The sequence below is a fragment of the Heterocephalus glaber genome, unplaced genomic scaffold (assembly GCF_053883595.1).
Source record: "Heterocephalus glaber isolate CG9 unplaced genomic scaffold, H.glaber_assembly_v1.0 deba00000937, whole genome shotgun sequence".
Classification (NCBI taxonomy): Eukaryota; Metazoa; Chordata; class Mammalia; order Rodentia; family Bathyergidae; genus Heterocephalus; species Heterocephalus glaber.
Genome location: NW_028258173.1, coordinates 12869724 through 12887776, shown reverse-complemented (window position 1 = coordinate 12887776; position 18053 = coordinate 12869724). Strand labels below are relative to the sequence as shown.

Below are 18053 nucleotides of genomic sequence, written 5' to 3'. Positions count from 1 at the left end.
CTGCCTCAGCCTCCTGAAGGAACCATTTTCCAAAGAAATCTGAGGATGGGCTGCATCAGAATCCCTGAGGATACTTGTACCAAGCCCCTTCTGCACCTGAGGGGTGGGGTTCAGGCAAGCTTCCCGGATGTGAAACTTATGCAGCCACACACCCCGATTCTTTTTTTTTTTTAATTCTTTTATTGGTACATTGTAGATATACAACATAATTACATTTCTCATTGGGAACTTGTACCTTTACATGATGCATCTTGGTTCTTATTTTTTCCCCATTCCTAGCCTTCCCTTCACCCCCTCCACCCTTCCCTATTTACAAAGACTTTATTTCCATTTTTTCCATTTCTCATCATTTTTTCCTTTCCCTTCTTTCCTTTCCCCTGCCCCTCCCACTACCCCTACCCCTTTGGACCTTTTCTTCCTATTTTACATTATCGATTACTCATTCTAATCATTGGTACATTTTAGGTATACAATATAATGACATTCATCATTGGAAATTTGCACCTTTACATAGTCTCTCTTGCTTCTTATTTTTCACCCTTGCCCAGCCCTCCCTTCAACCCCTCCATTCCTCCCTATTTACAAAGATTTTGTTCCTATTTTTCCATTTTCTCATATTAATCCCATTCTCTTCTACCCTTTCCCCTACCCCTCCCACCTCCTTCCTCTTTGCCCCTTTTCTTCCTATTTCACATGACCTATTATACATTTAGTCCTTATTTACACTTTCAGTTTCTCACATGAGAGAAACACACCCCGATTCTTAAAGGACCCTGAGCTTGCTTTAAAGCTCTGCTCTGGCTGTTTTGAAATTTAAAATTTGTTAACAAGGTATCCCTGATTTTTTTTTTTTTTTTTTTGAGACAGGGTTTCACTATGTAGTTCAGGCTGGCTTTGAACTCACTATGTAGCCCAGACTGGCCTCAAACTCATGACAATGCTTCTGCCTCAGCCTCCCAAGTGCTAAGGATTACAGGCACACCATGGCTGGCTCCTGATTTTCATTTTGCACTGGATGCTGCCAGTTACAGAGCAGGTATTGTGTGTAGGCATCTGACCCACCCAGCATGGTCTTTCATTCCCTGGTCCAGAGCTGTAACCCACTCTTATGCAGCTAGAACAGTGACAATTTGTGAGGCTTCCAGGAGTTGGCTAAGGTGAGCTTCAGGTGGGCCTGCAGTGTGTAGGGCAGGGACAGGAAGAAGTGGGGGACATGGTGGGAGGGGAGCTGTGACTAGCAGAGCCATGCTCTCCAGGGGGCATCTAGCATGGTGTTCTAATGCACAGGTCCTGCCTTCCTCAGGTGCTGTTCCACCCCAACAGCGGGGCGGCTGGGGAGTACGGAGCCCTGCAGGCTGTCCGCCTGGAGCAGTACAAGGCCTTCTTCATCACAGGTGAGTGGGATCCCCTGCGGGGCATGGGGACTGCCCCCTCTGAGCTGCTCAAAGTACTGCTGAGGGTGCTGGGCAGAAGGGCCCTGCACAGGCCCTCTGGACCCACCAATACAAAAAACAATTCTTCCTGTTGAATTTCCAGTGAGCTCAGAGCTCTTGCGATCTGTTCTGCTCCTTTCACTGAGTACCAGTTTGGCTGAAGGAGAAATGGAAGCCTAGAGATGCTTTAAAGTGTAATTTACTTGACAATAAACTGTTTCAGAAAATAGACTTCAGAGGTCTATTTAGTAAACAGCCAGAAGTCTCGCCGCTTCTTGGTTCACTCTGTGACTGTCTTACATGTATATTTCAGTAATATCATACAGGATCAGGGTGGTTCTCAGACTCTCCCAGTGGCTGCTTGCTGGCACCTGAATGGAGACTCATTCCTGGGTTCCGTTCATTACCAGCCCTGCTTCTCCACAAGCAAGGCCCCTCTTTGTTGGCCCTGTATTAAAACACCTCTCAGCTTTTAAGGCCCCAAACTAAATACTTCTTGGTTATAAAAGTCCCTCTGACCTTCCCAGCTGGGCAGGATTTGGGGAATTCTGGTATCTCTCTCATTCTGTCGTAGATGGCAGTCTTTGCACACATGTTCTATTTCCTCCACTAATTCTAAGCTCTTTAAACTTACAACACTTCAGTTCTTTAATGTCTGTTGAAGTGCTTATTTAATTTCCACTTAGTAGGAACTCTCACGTTTTCTTAATGAATGAATGAATGGGGAAAAAATGCAAAATCCAGGACCCGATAAAGATTCCAATTCAATTTAGTTATTTAATGTTTGAGATTTCTAAAGAGTTACATAATAAAAAACCAAAAATTATTTTCTCTGAGTGTAAATAAATGACCCCAAAGAAAATGTGGCATCAAAAGCAAAACAAGTTCTCTGAATTTATAACTCAAGGGATATTAGGCATGTCACAAGAATCTTTGTTGCTCTAAACCCTAAAACAAAACAATCTGATATTTGCTATGGTTTCAGATGAAAAGTACTGAGATTAGAGTCCTTATATTACACTATCTAAGAGGTATGGGACCTCCAGGCTGAGTTAATTTCAGAAGTAATAACTCTGCCAGAAAGCCCTTGGCATCACAGTGTTGGAATCATAAATGTTGCTGTGAAGTAACAGGGCTGTTTAAAGCTATCACAATCAGACAGGAATTACAGTACCCAGTGGAGGCCTGCTCTTCAGAGGCGCCACCAGACTCCCAGGAGAGGCAGGGTGGGTAGTGGTGAGCTCTTGACACGCAGAAGAAAATTGTGAATAGGGCAAAACATGGATATGTTCTCATTCCTACCCCACTCTTTTACAGTTTGCATTCTAATTATTTAAAACTGCTTTTGGATAAGGTGGGTGAATTGACATCTACTCCATTAGGTCAGAGAACACTGTGTCCCTTGATCATGAGGCTATGATATTATTATGGTCATAAACTAGGAGTGGCCTGAAAAGACAGCCAATCTGTTTTGATGTATGGGCTAGAAGTAAGGCACCTCATTGCTTTTCTGTTTCCTTTCCCTTTTTGTTTAATAAAACAATTATGGTGAATTTTACACCCGGCAGAAGGCACAGATCTAAAATGTACAATTTGATGACTTTACAAGTGTCCACACCTGCATATGTACTTTCTCATGGCGTGAATTACACAAACTGATTTTCAGTTATTAAGCCAACTTTGCATTCCTGGATAAACCCCACTTAGTCATGATGTTGTTATTATGCTTTTTAATACATAACTTTGCCAAGATTTGTTTGTAATTTGCCTTTCTTGTAATGCCTGTGTCAAGATTTGGTATTGAAGTTTTGCAGATTTTATAAAATAAGGTTGTAAGAGTTCCCTTCCTGGTTTTCTGAAAGGGTTTGTGTAAGATTGGTATTTTTTTTCATTTCTGATTGAATTCACTTGTCAAACTATTTTACAACTCCAGTGCTGTAAAGATTTTGCCCTATGTTTTCTTCTAAGAGCTTTTATTGTTTTAGGCCTTTTTTTTTTTTTTTGGTACCTGGGATCGAACTCGGGACCTTGCCCTTGCGAGGCAGGTGCCGGAACGACTGAGCTAAATCCCTGGCCCTGTTTTAGGTCTTTAATCCATTTTGAGTTAATTTTTGCATGTGTGGTTAGGTAAGAGTCCAACTTCATCCTTTGACTTGTTTTTTGTTTTTTTTTCTTAAATTCCTTTATTGGTACATTGTAGGTATACAACACAATTACATTTCTCATTGGGAACTTGTACCTTTACATGATGCATCTTGGTTCTTATTTTTTCCCCATTCCTAGCCCTCCCTTCAACCCCTCCACCCTTCCCTATTTACAAAGACTATTTCCATTTTTTCCATTTCTCATCATTTTTCCTTTCCCTTCTTTCCTTTCCCCTGCCCCTCCCACTACCCCTACCCCTTTGGACCTATTCTTCCATTTTGCATTATCGATTATTCATTCTAATCATTGGTACATTTTAGGTATACAATATAATGACATTCATCATTGGAAATCTGCACCTTTACATAATCTCTCTTGGTTCTTATTTTTCACCCTTGCCCAGCCCTCCCTTCAACCCCTCCATTCCTCCCTATTTACAAAGATTTTGTTCCTATTTTTCCATTTTCTCATATTAATTCCATTCCCTTCTTTCCTTCCCCCTACCCCTCCCACTTCCTTCCCCTTTGCCCCTTTTCTTCCTATTTCACATTATCTATTATACATTTTAGTCCTTTTCTACACTTTCAGTTTCTCATACTAGAGAAACTATTTGGTATTTATACATGTGTGTCCTATTTATTTCACTTAAGAGTATGGCCTCAATGTGCATCCAGTTAGCTATAAATGTCTCTAATTTCTCATTTTTTATGGCTGAGTAGTACTCCATTTTATAAAAAAAAACACATTTACTTTATCCAGTCTCCAGTTGATGGGCATTTGGGCTGTTTCCAAGTTTTAGCTATCACAAACTGTGCTGCTATGAACATGGGTGCACATATATCACTGTGGTATGATTCTTTTAATTCTTTGGGGAAGATCCCCAACAGTGGAATAGCCGGGTCAAATGGGACCTCCAGTCCTAGTTCTTTGAGGTATCTCCATACTGATTTCCACAGTGGTTGCACCAGTCTACACTCCCACCAGCAGTGGAGCAGGGTTCCTCTTTCCCCACAGCCCCACCAGCATTTTTTATTGGTTGATTTCATGATAGCAGCCATTCTTTCTGGAGTGAGGTGGAATCTCAGCGTTGTTTTCATTTGCATCTCTCCAATGACCAGTGATGTTGAACATTTTTTTCATGTATTTATTTGCTATTTCTACTTCTTTGTCTGAGAAATGTCTGTTCATTTCAGATGCCCATTTTTGGATTGGGTCTTTAAATTTGGGAGGTCTGATCTTTTTAAGTTCTTTATAGATTCGAGATAGTAGACCTTTGTCTGAGGAAAAGCAGGTGAAGATTTTTTTCTCACATTGTGGGTTGTCTCTTCACACTGCTGGTGGTTTCTCTTGCTGTGGAGAAGCTTTTTAATAAGAAGAGATCCCACTTGTTGATTGTTTGTGCTAGTTCATGGGCAACTGAGGTTTTGTTCATAAAATCTTTTCCTACACCAATGTCTTCAAGAGTGCTACCTAACCTTTGTTCCAACTGGTTCAGCGTTTCTATTTTAATATTTAGATCTTTAATCCATTTCGATTTTAGTTTAGTGCATGGTGAGAGATATAGCTCTAGTTTTAATCTTTGGCAAGTTGAAATCCAATTTTTCCGGCACCATATATTAAAGAGGCTATCTTTCCTCCAATGAGGGTGTTTGGCTCCTTTATTGAAGATGAGATGGCTGAGTGTGTTTGGTGTTGTTTCTGCATCTTCTAATCTGTTCCACTGGTCCTCAGGTCTGTTTCTTTGCCAGTGCCATGCTGTTTTTATCACAGTAGCTCTGTAGTATAGTTGCAGGTTGGGGATTGTGATACCCCCTACCATGTTTCTCTTACCTAGAATTGCTTTTGCTATTCTGGGTCTCTTCTTGTTCCAAATGAATTTTTGGATTGTTTTCTCAAGGTCCATGAAGTATGCTGCTGGGATCTCAATTGGAATTGCTTTGGATCTATATAGCCGTTTTGGAAGTATGGCCATTTTCACTATATTAATCCTTCCTACCCAGGAGCAGGGAATGTCTGTCCATTTTCTGATATCATCTTCAATCTCTCTTTTCAGAGTGCTATAGTTTTCAGAGAAGAGGTCTTTGATTTCTTTTGTTAGGTTGATTCCTAGGTATTTCAGTTTTTTGGATGCTATTGTGAAAGGAATTATTTGCCCTATTTCTCTCTCAGTGAGTTTGTCATTCATGTAGAGAAAAGCTACTGATTTTTGTGTGTTGACCTTGTAACCAGCTACTTGACTGAATTTGGTTATTAAGTCTAGAAGACTTTTTTGGTGGAGTTCTTGGGGTCTTCTATATAGAGTATCATGTCATCTGCAGATAATGACAATTCGACTTTTTCATTTCCTATCTTTATTCCTTTTATTTGTTTCTCTTGTCTAATTGCCATGGCTAATGTTTCCAAAACTATATTGAACAATAGTGGTGATAGTGGACATCCTTGTCTTGTTCCTGATTTTAGTGTGAAGGTTTTCAGCTTTTGACCATTTAGCATGATATTGGCTGTTGGTTTTTCATAGATGGCTTTTATCAGTTTGAGGGAGAGACCATCTATTCCAATTTTTTGTAGGGTTTTTATCATAAATGCATGTTGGATTTTGTCAAATTCTTTTTCTGCATCTATGGAGATAATCAAATGGTTTTATTCCTTGGCTCTACTGATATAGTGTATTACATTGATTGATTTGCGTATGTTGAACCATCCCTGCATCCCTGAGATGAATCCCACTTGATCAGGGTGTATGATCTTCTTGATGATCTTCTGCATTCTATTTGCCAGTATCTTATTAAGGATTTTTGCATCTATGTTCATTAGTGAGATTGGTCTATAGTTCTCCTTTTTGGTTGGGTCTTTCTCTGCCTTGGGGATCAAGGTGATGCTTGCTTCCAGGAATGATTTTGCGAGTATTGCTTCCCTTTCAATTTCCTTGAAGAGTTTAAACAGTAGTGGCAGTAGTTCCTCTCTAAATGTCTTGTGGAATTCAGCAGTGAAGCCATCAGGGCCTGGTATTTTCTTAGTTGATAAGTTTTTAATTACATTTTCAATTTCATTGGTTGATATTGGGTTGTTTAGAATTTTTAGGTCTTCTTTGTTCAACTTTGGTAATTCATAGGTATCTAGGAATCTGTCCACTTCTTCTGTGTTTTCCATCTTATTGGCGTATAGGTTCTGGAAGTAGGTATTGATGATCCTCTGGATTTCTGCTGGGTCTGTTGTAATTTCACCCTTTTCATTCCTAATTGCTTGGATTTGGGCCTTTTCTTTCCTTTTTCTGGCAAGGTTGGCTAAGGGTTTGTCAATTTTGTTGATTCTTTCAAAGGACCAACTCTTGGCTTCATTGATTTTTTGTATCATTCTCTTAGTCTCCATTGCATTGTTTTCTCCTCTGATCTTTATAATTTCCTCCCTTGTATGAGCTTTGGGGTTGTCCTGCTCTTCTTTTTCTAGAAGCTTGAGGTTGAGCATCAGATTGTTTAATTGGGCTTGTTCTGTTTTCCTAATATGTGTATTCACTGCTATGAATTTCCCTCATAAGACTGCTTTCATTGTGTCCCATAGATTCCGATATGTTGTATTGTCATTGTCATTTAATTGAAGGAACTGTCTGATTTCTTCTTTAATTTCCTCTGTGACAAATTGGTTATTCAGAAGTGTGTTGTTCAATTTCCATGTGTTTATGAAATTTTTTGAGTTTCTTTTGCTATGGATCTCCAATTTCATCGCACTATGGTCTGATAATATACTGGGGATAACTTCAATTCCTTTGCACTTACTTAAACATGTTTCATGTGTGAGTATGTGGTCTATTTTGGAGAATGACCCATGTGCAGCTGAGAAGAATGTGTTTTCTGATTTTGTGGGGTGGAAGACTCTGTAAACATCTGTTAAGTTCATTTGTTCAAGAGTTCCACTGAGTTCTAGTATTTCATTACTTATTTTTAGTCTAGTTGATCTATCTATTTGTGACAGTGGGGTGTTGAGGTCCCCCACTACAATTGTATTAGTGCATATATGACTTTTCATGTCCGTTAGTATTTGTTTTATATAGTTGGGTGCACTAGTGTTTCGTGCATAGATATTTATGATTGTCATCTCTTCCTCTTGGATTCTTCCCTTTACAAGGATGTAGTGTCTTTCTTTGTCTCTCTTAATCAGTGTTGGTTTGAAATCCACTTGATCTGCAAAGAGGATAGCTACTCCTGCTTCTTTTTGGGTTCCCGTTGCATGCAGTATTGTTTTCCACCCTTTAACTTTCATTCTGTGAGTTTCCTTTTGAATTAAGTGTGTTTCTTGTATGCAGCATATTGTTGGATTTTACTTCTTGACCCATTCTGCCAGTCTATTTCTTTTGATTGGTGAGTTGAGACCATTAATGTTGATGGTTATAACTGAAAAGTATTGACTTGTCATTGCCATGACTTTTTCTTTTTGTTGGGTTCTCCCCCTTTACATTTAATTTCTTGTCATGCCAGATGGGTTCATTCTGCTTTGCTTCCTGGGGTTGTGATCCTCAATGTCTGTTCCTAGGATATTGTGTAAAATTCTTTGGAGTGCTGGTTTCATATTCACGAAGTTCCTAAGGTACTCTTTGTCATGAAAGTATCTTATATCTCCATCCATTTTGAAAAATAGTTTTGCAGGGTACATCAATCTGGGTTGGAGGCTGTTTTCTTTTAGGGCTTGGAATGTGTCACTCCAAGCTCTTCTTGCCTTGATGGTTTGTGTTGAGAAGTCTGCTGTGATTCTGATGGGCTTCCTTTGTATGTGATTTGTTTCTTTTCTCTAACTGCTTGTAGAACTTTGTTCTTCTGTTGAGTTTCTGGAATCTTAACAATTATATGCCTATGTGTAGATTTTTTTTTTTGATCAAGGCTATTTGGAATCCTATATGCCTCACTTATCTGTATGTCAAGTTCTTTTCCCCTGCTTGGGAAGTTTTCTGCCATTACTTCTGTGAAGAGGTTTTTTATGTCATCTGCACGCTCTCCTGTTTCTTTATTGACTCCAGTCTTATGTTATTCTTCTTTGCATCGTCTAGCAGCTGCTGGATTGATTTCTCCTGTTCCCTTATAATTTTGAAGCAATTTTTCTTTTCCTGGTCATTAATTGCAATCTTATCTTCTATATCTGAAATTCTGTCCTCACATTGGGTCATTCTGCTGTGTAGACTTTCAATGGAGTTTTTCATGTCCTGGAAATCTATTTGCATCTGTTTTATGGATTCTATTTGTTTCTTATGTTGGGATTCCATCATGTTCCTCAGCTCCTTTCTAGATTTATTAATCATGTCTTGCACTAGGAGTGCAATTTCTCCTCTTATCTAAGAAATTATTTCTGATTTCATTTTTTCCAGATCCCCTTTTGTTGCCAGTTCAGTGGGTCCAGGTGATTAAGTATCAGAGGGTTCCATCTCATTTCCCTTTGGGCTTGCTGTAGGTGATCTGGAAGTCTGGTTTTGAGACTTATTTACGTGTTTTCTCATTTTGACAGGGGGGGCGGGGGGGTGCTGTTGGCGCCCATATGGCTCACCTCCTCTCAGCTGGGAGAGGTGGGACAGGGGCCAGGAGCAGCGGGAGGGATGGTGGCCAGGAAGTCCCTTCCTCTGGACCAGGAGCAGTGGGATGGCAGCTCAGAAGCCCCTACCTCTGAGCTGGGAGCGGCGGGATGGATGGGGGCCTGGAAGCCCCTTCTTCTGGGCCAGGAGTGGTGGTATGGATGGCAGCCCAAAAGCCCTTTCCTTTGATCTGGGAGTGGCAGGCCAGATGGTGGCTGGGAAGCCCCTTCCTTTGACTTGTTAATGTCCAGTTTTCCTAGCACATTTGTTGAAAAGTTCATCTTTTATCTCACCAAGTGAGCTTGGCACTCTTGTGAAAATTATTTCATCATATATACAAGAGATTATTTCCAGGCTCTCTCTTCTCTACTCCATGAGTTATAAGTCTGTTTTTGTGTCAGGGCCATACTTTTTTGATTAGTATAGTTTTGTAGTAAGTTTTGAAATTAGGAAGTATGAGGCATCTGGCTTTGTTTTTCCTTTTTGAAATTGTTTTGGGTATTCTGCATCCTTCAGATTCCATGTGGATTTTAGGATAGCCTTTATAATGCTGAAAAAAGTCATTGGGATTTTGATTAAGGATTACATTGAACCTATAGATCAATGTTGGTGGTATCAACATTAACAACATTAACAAATTTACTCTTCTAATCCATGAGATGTGTTTTATTTATGTCATTTAAAATGTTTTCAACAATGTTTTATGGTTTTCATTGTACAAGTCTTTCCCTTTTTTAAATTCTTATTTTATTCTCTTTGATGCTATTGTAAATGGAATTTTCTCAATTTCCCTTTCACACTGTTAATCATTGTTAGTGTTTAGAGATCTAAGTGATTTGTGTGTTGACTTTGTGTCTGGCTTCTTTGCGAAATTCATTCTAACACTCTTTGTGTGTGTGAGTGTGTGTGTGTGTGTGTGTGTGTGTGATCTTTAGGGCTTTCTACAGATAAGATCATATTATCTGTGAAAGGAATTGTTTTACTTCTTCCTTTCCAATTTGGATGCCTGTTTCTTCTTTTTCTTGCCTAATTCCTCTGGTTGCGACTTCCTATTGTGTGAAACAGCAGTGGCAAAGTGGACATCCTGTTCCCACAAGGGACATAGTTATTTATTTATGTATTTATTTATTTATTTATTTATTTATTTATTTTTGGTACTGGGGATTGAACTCAGGACCTTGTGCTTGCGAGGCAGGCACAGGAACCATTGAGCTAAATCCCTGGCCCAAGGAAGATATTTATTATGTATCACAAAAATATACTAATAAAAAGGGAGAAAGTGAGTAGTCTTGATCATTTCTGACCTTAGAGGAAAAGCTTTCAGCCTTTCCCCACTGAGATGATGCCTGCTGTAGGTGTTTCATATGTCGAGGTAGTTTCCCTGCATTCCTAATTTCCTTTTTCTTTTCTCTCCCTTTTCCTCATTTTCTCTCTATCACAGTCTCTCTTCTTCTGCCTCCTTTCAAAAAGAAATTTCTGTTTTTCTTTTGCATTGTTTTAGATGCAGCATGATGCAATAGAAAATGCCTGGGTGAACAAGTTTTACACCTTTCTGATTCAGGTGATTTATTTTACCTTTTGGAATCTCAGTTCTTTCTTAATTAAAACATAGCCAGTAATGCGATTTTCTTTCTTTCTCTCTCTCTCTCTTTCTTTCTTTCTTTCTTTCTTTCTTTCTTTCTTTCTTTCTCTCTCTCTCTCTCTCTCTCTCTCTCTCTCTCTCTCTCTCTCTCTGTGTGTCTCTTGGAGACTGAACCCAGGGCCTTCACACTGATACATCCTCAACTCTTTTTAATTTTTGATTTTGAGACCCTGAACTGCCCAGGCTGGGCTTGAACTTGCAATCCTTTGACTACAGCCTCCCAGAGTATTAGGAGCATTACAGGCATGTGCCACCCTGCCTGACTGGGTATTGCATCTGTTGAATTCTTTTACCATACCAGTTGAGATTATCATTTTTTCTCTCTTCATTCTGTTAATGTGGCATATTATATTGATTGATTTTCATTTGTTGAACCATCCTTGTGCTCCAGGAGTAAATCCCAGCTGATCTTGTAATATGCTGCCAAATTTGATTGCCAGTATTTGGTGATGGAGGATTTAAAAAAAAAATTATTGTTCCTAAAAGATATTGGTATACACAATACTATGATTTTTCCAGTTTTTCTTCTTTGATTTGTAACTTCTTCCTGGTGTGTCAAAGAAGATACTTTGTATACTACCCACCTGTTTGAACTTATCAAGACTTACCTTGCAACCTAATATATGGTCTATCCTGGAAAATATCCCATGTGTACATAAAAAACACGTGTACGTTGTTGTTGGATGGAATATTCTGTATATATAAAATGTAAATCCTGTGCGTAATGGTTTTGTTTTTTAAATTTTGGGAGTCTTTTGTTTTATTTTGTTCTGCTTGCATTCTACATATCCTGTTGTTCTAACACCATTTGTTGAAAAGACAATCTTCACTCCATTGTATATTGCCTCTTTGTCAAAGATCAGCTGGCTATATTTATATGAGTCTGTTACTGGGCTCATTATTCTTTTGCATTGATCTATTTGTCTATTCTTTCACCAACCCTACACTGCCTTGATTACTGTAGTTATTATAGTAGGTTTTAGAGTTGGGTAGTCCTCTAACACTGTCCTTCAATATCGTGTTGGCTCCCATATTGTGTTGTGTTTATTTCCTCTCTATATAAACTCCAAAATCAGTTTGCTGATATTTACAAAATGAATTGCTGGAATTCTGATTGAGATAGCACTGAATATGTACATCAAATAGGGGAAAACTGACATCATGGCAATATGGAGCCTTGTTATTTATGAATGTAGATTTTCTCTCCATTTACTTAATTCTTCTTTGATTTCTTTCATCAGAGCTTTGTGATTTTCCCCAGACAAATATTATAAACATTTTGTTAGATTTAAACCTAAATGTTTTATTTTTGGAGAGGCTAATATAAATAGTATTAGACTTTTAATTTCAAACTTCCCTTCTTCATTGCCTATATATGGGAAAGAGATTGACATTTGTATAGTAACTTTGATTCCTGTAATTTTGCTGTGATCTCTTATTAGTGCTATGATTTTTGATTGATTCTTTTGGACTTTGTACAGAAGCAATAATTTCATGTGTGGAAAGATGGTTTTATTTTTCTCTTGTAAATTTCTTTTTTTCTTTTTAAAAATGTTTATTTTTATTAGCATATGTATGTAGCACATAATGATTACATTCATTATGAGGAGTTGGTACATGTACATAACACATCTTAATTCTTTTTACATCCCCTTCTCTTTCCCTCTTCTCCTTCCCTCTTTGATTTCTTTTCTTATTGCATCAGCTATGATGTTGGAAATAAGTGGTGACAGGGGATAGCCTTACCTTGTTCCTAATCTTAGCAGTAAAGCTTCTAGTTTCTGACTGTGAAGTATGATGTTAACTGTATTTTTTTGTAGATGTACTTTATCAAGCTGAGGATGTTCCCTTCTTCTAGTTTGCTCAGAGCTTTTTTAAAAATCATGAATGAATGATTTTGCCAAATGATTTTTCTGCATGTATTGATATGATCATGTGAGTTTTCTTCTTCAGTCTGTTGATGTGATGAATTACATTAATTGATTGTTGAATGTTGAACCAAGCTTATATATTTGTGATAAAGCCCATTTGATCATAGTATGTACTTTGAAAACATTGAATTTGACTGCTAATATTTTGTTGAGGATTTTTCATCTGCTCTGAGAGATATTGATTTATCATTTTCTTTTCTTGTGATATCTTTGTATAGATTTGGTAGTAGGATAATGCTGGCCCCATAGAATGGGGTGGGAAATAGGCTGTCTGCTTCAATGTCTGGAAAAGATGATACAGAATTGGTATCACTTCTTTCATCAAATGTTTAATAGAATACACCTGTGTCTGGTTCTTTCTTTTTTAGAAGGTTTTAAATTCTTATTTCAATTTCTTGCAAACAAACAAGACTATTCAAATTGTTTATTTCTTCTTGTGTGCATTTTGGCAGAGTATGACTTTGAAGGAATCAGTTATTTCAACAAGTTTATCACAGATTGTTCACGATAGTCCTTTATTATACTTTGAATCTGTAGTGATGTCTCTTTTTTTTTTTCCATTTCTGATATTAGTGATTTGGGCCTTCACTCTTTCTTTTCTTAGCTTAGTTAGTAGGTTATCAATTGCATTAATCCTTTCAAAGAACCAGATTTTAATTTTATTGCTTTTCTCTATTGACTTGTTTTTCAGTTTTATTGATTTTTATTAAATTTCTATTATTTCTTTTCTTTTGCTTACTGTGAAATTAATTTCCTCTGCTATTTCTAGTTTCCTAATTTAGAAGTTTGATGATTTGTGTGTTGGTCTTTTGTCTTTTCTAATATATCCATGTAATGCTGTAATGCTCTCTAAGCACTGCTTTCATTATTTCTCATACATTTTGGCAAGTTTTTTTTTCATTTTAACTGATTTACAGATATTTTTAAATTTCTCTTGAGATATATCTTTTAACTGATATGTTATTTAAGAGGCATATTGTTTAATCTCCAAGTACTTTGGGATTTTCCAGCTCCCTCTTACTGATTTTTAGTTTAATTTCATTAGGGTCAAAGACTAGACATTGTATGATTTCTGTTCTTTTAAAATTGTTGGACTGTGTTTTTATGGCCCAGAATATTTTGATCTATCTTGTTATGTTAGTCAGCTTTTCATTACCATCACAAAATACCTGAGATAACTTAAAAAGAGAAAAGTCTGTCTTTGGGTCAGCATTTCAGAGGTTTCAGTCCATGGTTGATTGGCTCTATTGTTTTGGGTCCATAGTGAGGCAGCACATCATGGCTAGAGTGTATAGTTGCTATCCTGATGAGAGACAGAGGGGGAGCAGGACGGAAAATATGACCTGGTGTCCCACAAGCCTCTTTGAGGTATGCCCCCAGTGACCTGGAACCTCCTACTGGGCGCTACATCCTAATAATGTTATGGGCTGAAGACTAAGCCTTTAACATGCAGATTTTGCAGACATTTAAGATCTAAACTATAGGCCTTGATGAGTGTTATATATGAGTTTGAGAAGAATTTGTGATGTTCAGTTGTTGGAGTAATTTATAGATTTTCATGATATCTAGTGGGTTATTGGTGTGGTTGAATTCAACTATGTCTTTATTGATTTTCTGCCTCATAGATCTATCAGTTTCTCACACAGGCTAGGCAAGTGCTGTACCATTGAGCTACATCCCCAGCCTTCAGGTCTGTCCTTTCTGATAGACAGGTATTGAAGTCTCCAGCTATAATAGTGGATTCATCTGTCCTTTGTAGCTCTATCAGTTTTTACCTCATAAATTTTGATGTTCTATTGTTGGTATAGGCACATTAAAGACTGTTATATCTTTCTGGAGAATTGATCCCTTTATCATTATAAGATGCTGTGCTTTATCACTGACATCTTTCTTTGAAGTCTATCTAAAGTTAGTATAAATATTCCTGTTTTCTTTTGTTTAGTATTAGGATGGTTTATCTTTCAACAGTCATTTATGATATAGTTATATTAAATGTCTGTTACTATTTTGTATTTGTTGCCTTTATTCCTTTTTTTGTACTTTTGTATCTCACCCTTTTTCTGTTTTTGTGGTTTTAGTGGAGCATTTTGTATGATTCCATTTTCTTTCTTTTCTTACTCTATCAGTTATTCTTTTGCTTAAAAAGCTTGCAGTGTACATTTACCACTAATCTGGATCTACTTTCAAAAAGCATTATATCATTTCAAAGGTAGTACTGTTTCTCCTTTGTCATGCCTCTCTGCCTTGGAGCCAGCTGATTATGGAATGAAACCTCTACAAGCTGTGAGACAAAATAAACCTTTCCTCCCTTAACTTGTGGGTGCTAGGTATTTTGTCCCAGCAACGAGAAAGTAATGAAGACAGTTGAAACTGGATGCTGTTGATAATACACTGTAGAGATTTTAATTTGTTTTCAGAATATTTGGTCTTATAGGCAGCTAGTAGTTGCTTCCCTTGAACTTTAAGAGGCTTGTTTTACTTTTATGGGACTGGTCTTTTAGATTTTGTCCTTAATTTTAAGCAAATTCCTTACTTTTGGGACCTGATCTCTACCCTAGCCAAAATTTTTGTGACCTCAGTGGAAAATCTAAGGTGTCTATCAGACTCCTCTAATTTGATGGACTCACACTCTAAACTCCATCTTCCCTGCTGCAGGTACCAGTAGAAATGCCAGCTGAGCTACTTGCTTCTCTGAGCTATTGCTAGAATCTTGCCCATGGGCAGGCACTCCTCAGGATCAGGAGGAATGTATATTAGGTTTTAGGCATCCCTTCTATGTCTTCTTTCCTCCAGGATTTTCCCCTTCAATTTTCATCTTTTGTGGCAGCTTTGAACTCTTGACACCTCGAGCCAGAGAGACCAAAGCTTTTGTCTGGAGGTCAAGCTGCTCAGGCTGTATAGACCAGGGAGTGTGCCCAAGGGAAAACTTTGAAACAGATCCAACCCACTGTGGCTTTCTTCTTTCAAGGGTCAAATCTCTTCCAGTTTCTGCCTGGCTTGTTTATTGTCTAGTGTCTTTAATTGTTTTTTAATACACTGCCTGGAACTCATAATTGTTACTCAGAAGAGAGTAGTTCTATGCAAACTACTCCACTCTTCCTTTAAGTGGAATTACTTGTTTTTATAAGAGGAGTCCATTTCCAACTTGGGCTTGAGTGATTGTCAAAGCTCATGTCACTTCATCTGCCCCTTACTAGTAATGAAGAATAGGCAGAGATGGTAACTCCTAACCTCCGCTGAACAACCTGAATCCCAGTCACAGGAGTAAAGGCATAAAGGGAGGGGCTGTGGCTATGCAATCTATGCATTCTTCTTTTATTTAAAATTTTATTTCTGGCAGATTGTGCCACAAGGCTGCATCCTCAGGTAGCATGGGTTTAGTCCCTGTAGATTTGCCTTTACTGCCTTGCACTTTGGCATTATTCTCTCACCTTATAGTGACAGGAAGTCACAGCTTGGCCATCTTGATCAGTCGGTCGAATGTCATCGAGTTGTCCCTGATGCAGAGTCCCATGGAAGAGGAGCCACTGCATCATTTTTCAGACCTCGGGGCTGGAAAAGCTCAGCTTCTCCTGAGGAATTGATAACATTTCTATCTTATTAATGTTTGGCCACTGAGAAGCTCAGAGGCAAACTCTTGTATTTTCAAGCCTTTGCCTTAATTCCTTTTGTTTATTAAATTATACTTCTGCCAACTACCTCATGTACTTTTTCATTGAGAAGAGGTAGGGAGGTCGTTGGAATCATGAAGAGCCAGGGATGCTGCCACCCCTCCAAACATTTTTGGTCACCCCTCCCTCTTTTGGGACTACCTTAATAGCCAGGTGTTGATCTATATAAGAAGCTCATCTTCCACCCAAAGTGAAATTACACACCTTGTCTTTACCTAATTCACCAAATGGTAATCAAGAAATCAATGTTCAAAACAATTGGATTTACTCCAAAAGGGCAGAGATGAAAGGTATTTTTTTTTTTTGGTACTGGGGATTGAACTTGTTTCCTTGTGCTTGCACAGCAGGCAGCGAAACCACTGAGCTAAATCCCTGGCCCAATGAAAGGTATTTGAGTGAATACCCTACTGGCCCCAAAGGCGAGCCCAAGGAGAGGTTCCACATTGTGATGGACAACAGGATCATCACCAGAAGGAGAAAGTAGATCTCCAAGTAATTTATTTGTCAGGGAGAGCAATTCTTTGAATTTCCAAACACTGGCATGTTTAAATTAATATGTAGTCAATCACAGCTCTCCTCTTTACAACACAGGCCAAGGTTGGGTCTGATGGGGTATTTATTGCCACTTCTCTCCAGGTGGAGCCGAAGCCTGTGATGGGAACATCGGGCCAGAGCAGCGGCATGATCTCCCCCTCATCTTCAACCTGGAAGAGGATGCTGCGGAAGGCGTGCCGCTCCAGACGGCCAGTGCTGAGTACCAGGCAGTGCTGCCCCAGGTCAGGAAGGTCCTTACAGACATCCTGCAGGACGTTGCCAATGACAACATCTCCCAAGTGGACTACACTCAGGATCCTGCAGTAACTCCCTGCTGCAATCCTTACCACATTGCCTGCCGCTGCCAAACTGTGTAACAGGCCAATTTTGCCACAAGAAAAAATGTTTGGAAATTAGATGAGTTTTGTTTGAGGGCCATTACTTTGTATACTGTTCCTTCTCCAAGCTGGCTTGGGAGAACAGCTGAGCTGGCTCTGGGGCTGTTAGCGTGGTGAGATGGGCCACTCACAGGCTTTGGAGTTAGGCACAGGCTCAAGCCCCAGGGGTTTTTTTTGGGGGGGGGGTACCAGGGATCAAACTCAGGACCTTGCGCTTATGAGGCAGGCGGCAGAACCCCTGAGCTAAATCCCCAGCCCCGGGCCCCAGATTTTGAACTTGGGCAATTACTTAACTTCACTTGCAAGTTGATTTTGAAGGTCACCTAAGGTAATACATGAAACTGTGTTGCATGTTACCCTACACAGAGCAGATATATAATACATCTTAGTTTCCTTTTTGTGTTCCTAGTTTCGCTGGTCATTTGGGTTAGATTCATTCCAGGCAGTACATGGAGTAGAGCTTCTCCGTCTTCACTCTACATATAGATCACCTGGAATCTGTTGAAAATGTAGACTCTGGCTCAGGAGGCTTGGGGGTGGGCCTGAGAGCCCACAGTTCTAGCAGGCTCCAAGGGGGTGCCTTAAGCAACAAGACAAAGTTAGGTCTCTTTCCAGGTCTCTGGGCAGAAGAATCCATGGAAAAGTCCCTGCTCCTCTTGTTTTGGTACCGGGGATTGAACTTGGGACCTTGCCCTTGCGAGGCAGGCAGCGGAACCACTGAGCTATAATCCCCGGCCCCTCCTGC

The 18053-nt window shown here is 39.1% G+C and overlaps 1 protein-coding gene across 11 annotated transcripts in view; it reads left to right on the top strand.

Moving 5' to 3' along the window:
• Positions 1-17706, top strand: part of Arsg (arylsulfatase G) — a 125642-nt gene extending 107936 nt beyond the window's left edge. For all 11 annotated transcript variants that reach the window (XM_021248620.2, XM_087208189.1, XM_087208188.1 and 8 more), the window contains 2 exons: positions 1304-1394; positions 17013-17706. In XM_021248620.2, coding sequence (XP_021104279.1) covers positions 1304-1394; positions 17013-17287 — 366 coding nt within the window. In that variant the 3' untranslated portion in view covers positions 17288-17706. The remainder of the gene's footprint in view (positions 1-1303; positions 1395-17012) is intronic.
• Positions 17707-18053: the final 347 nt, after the last annotated feature.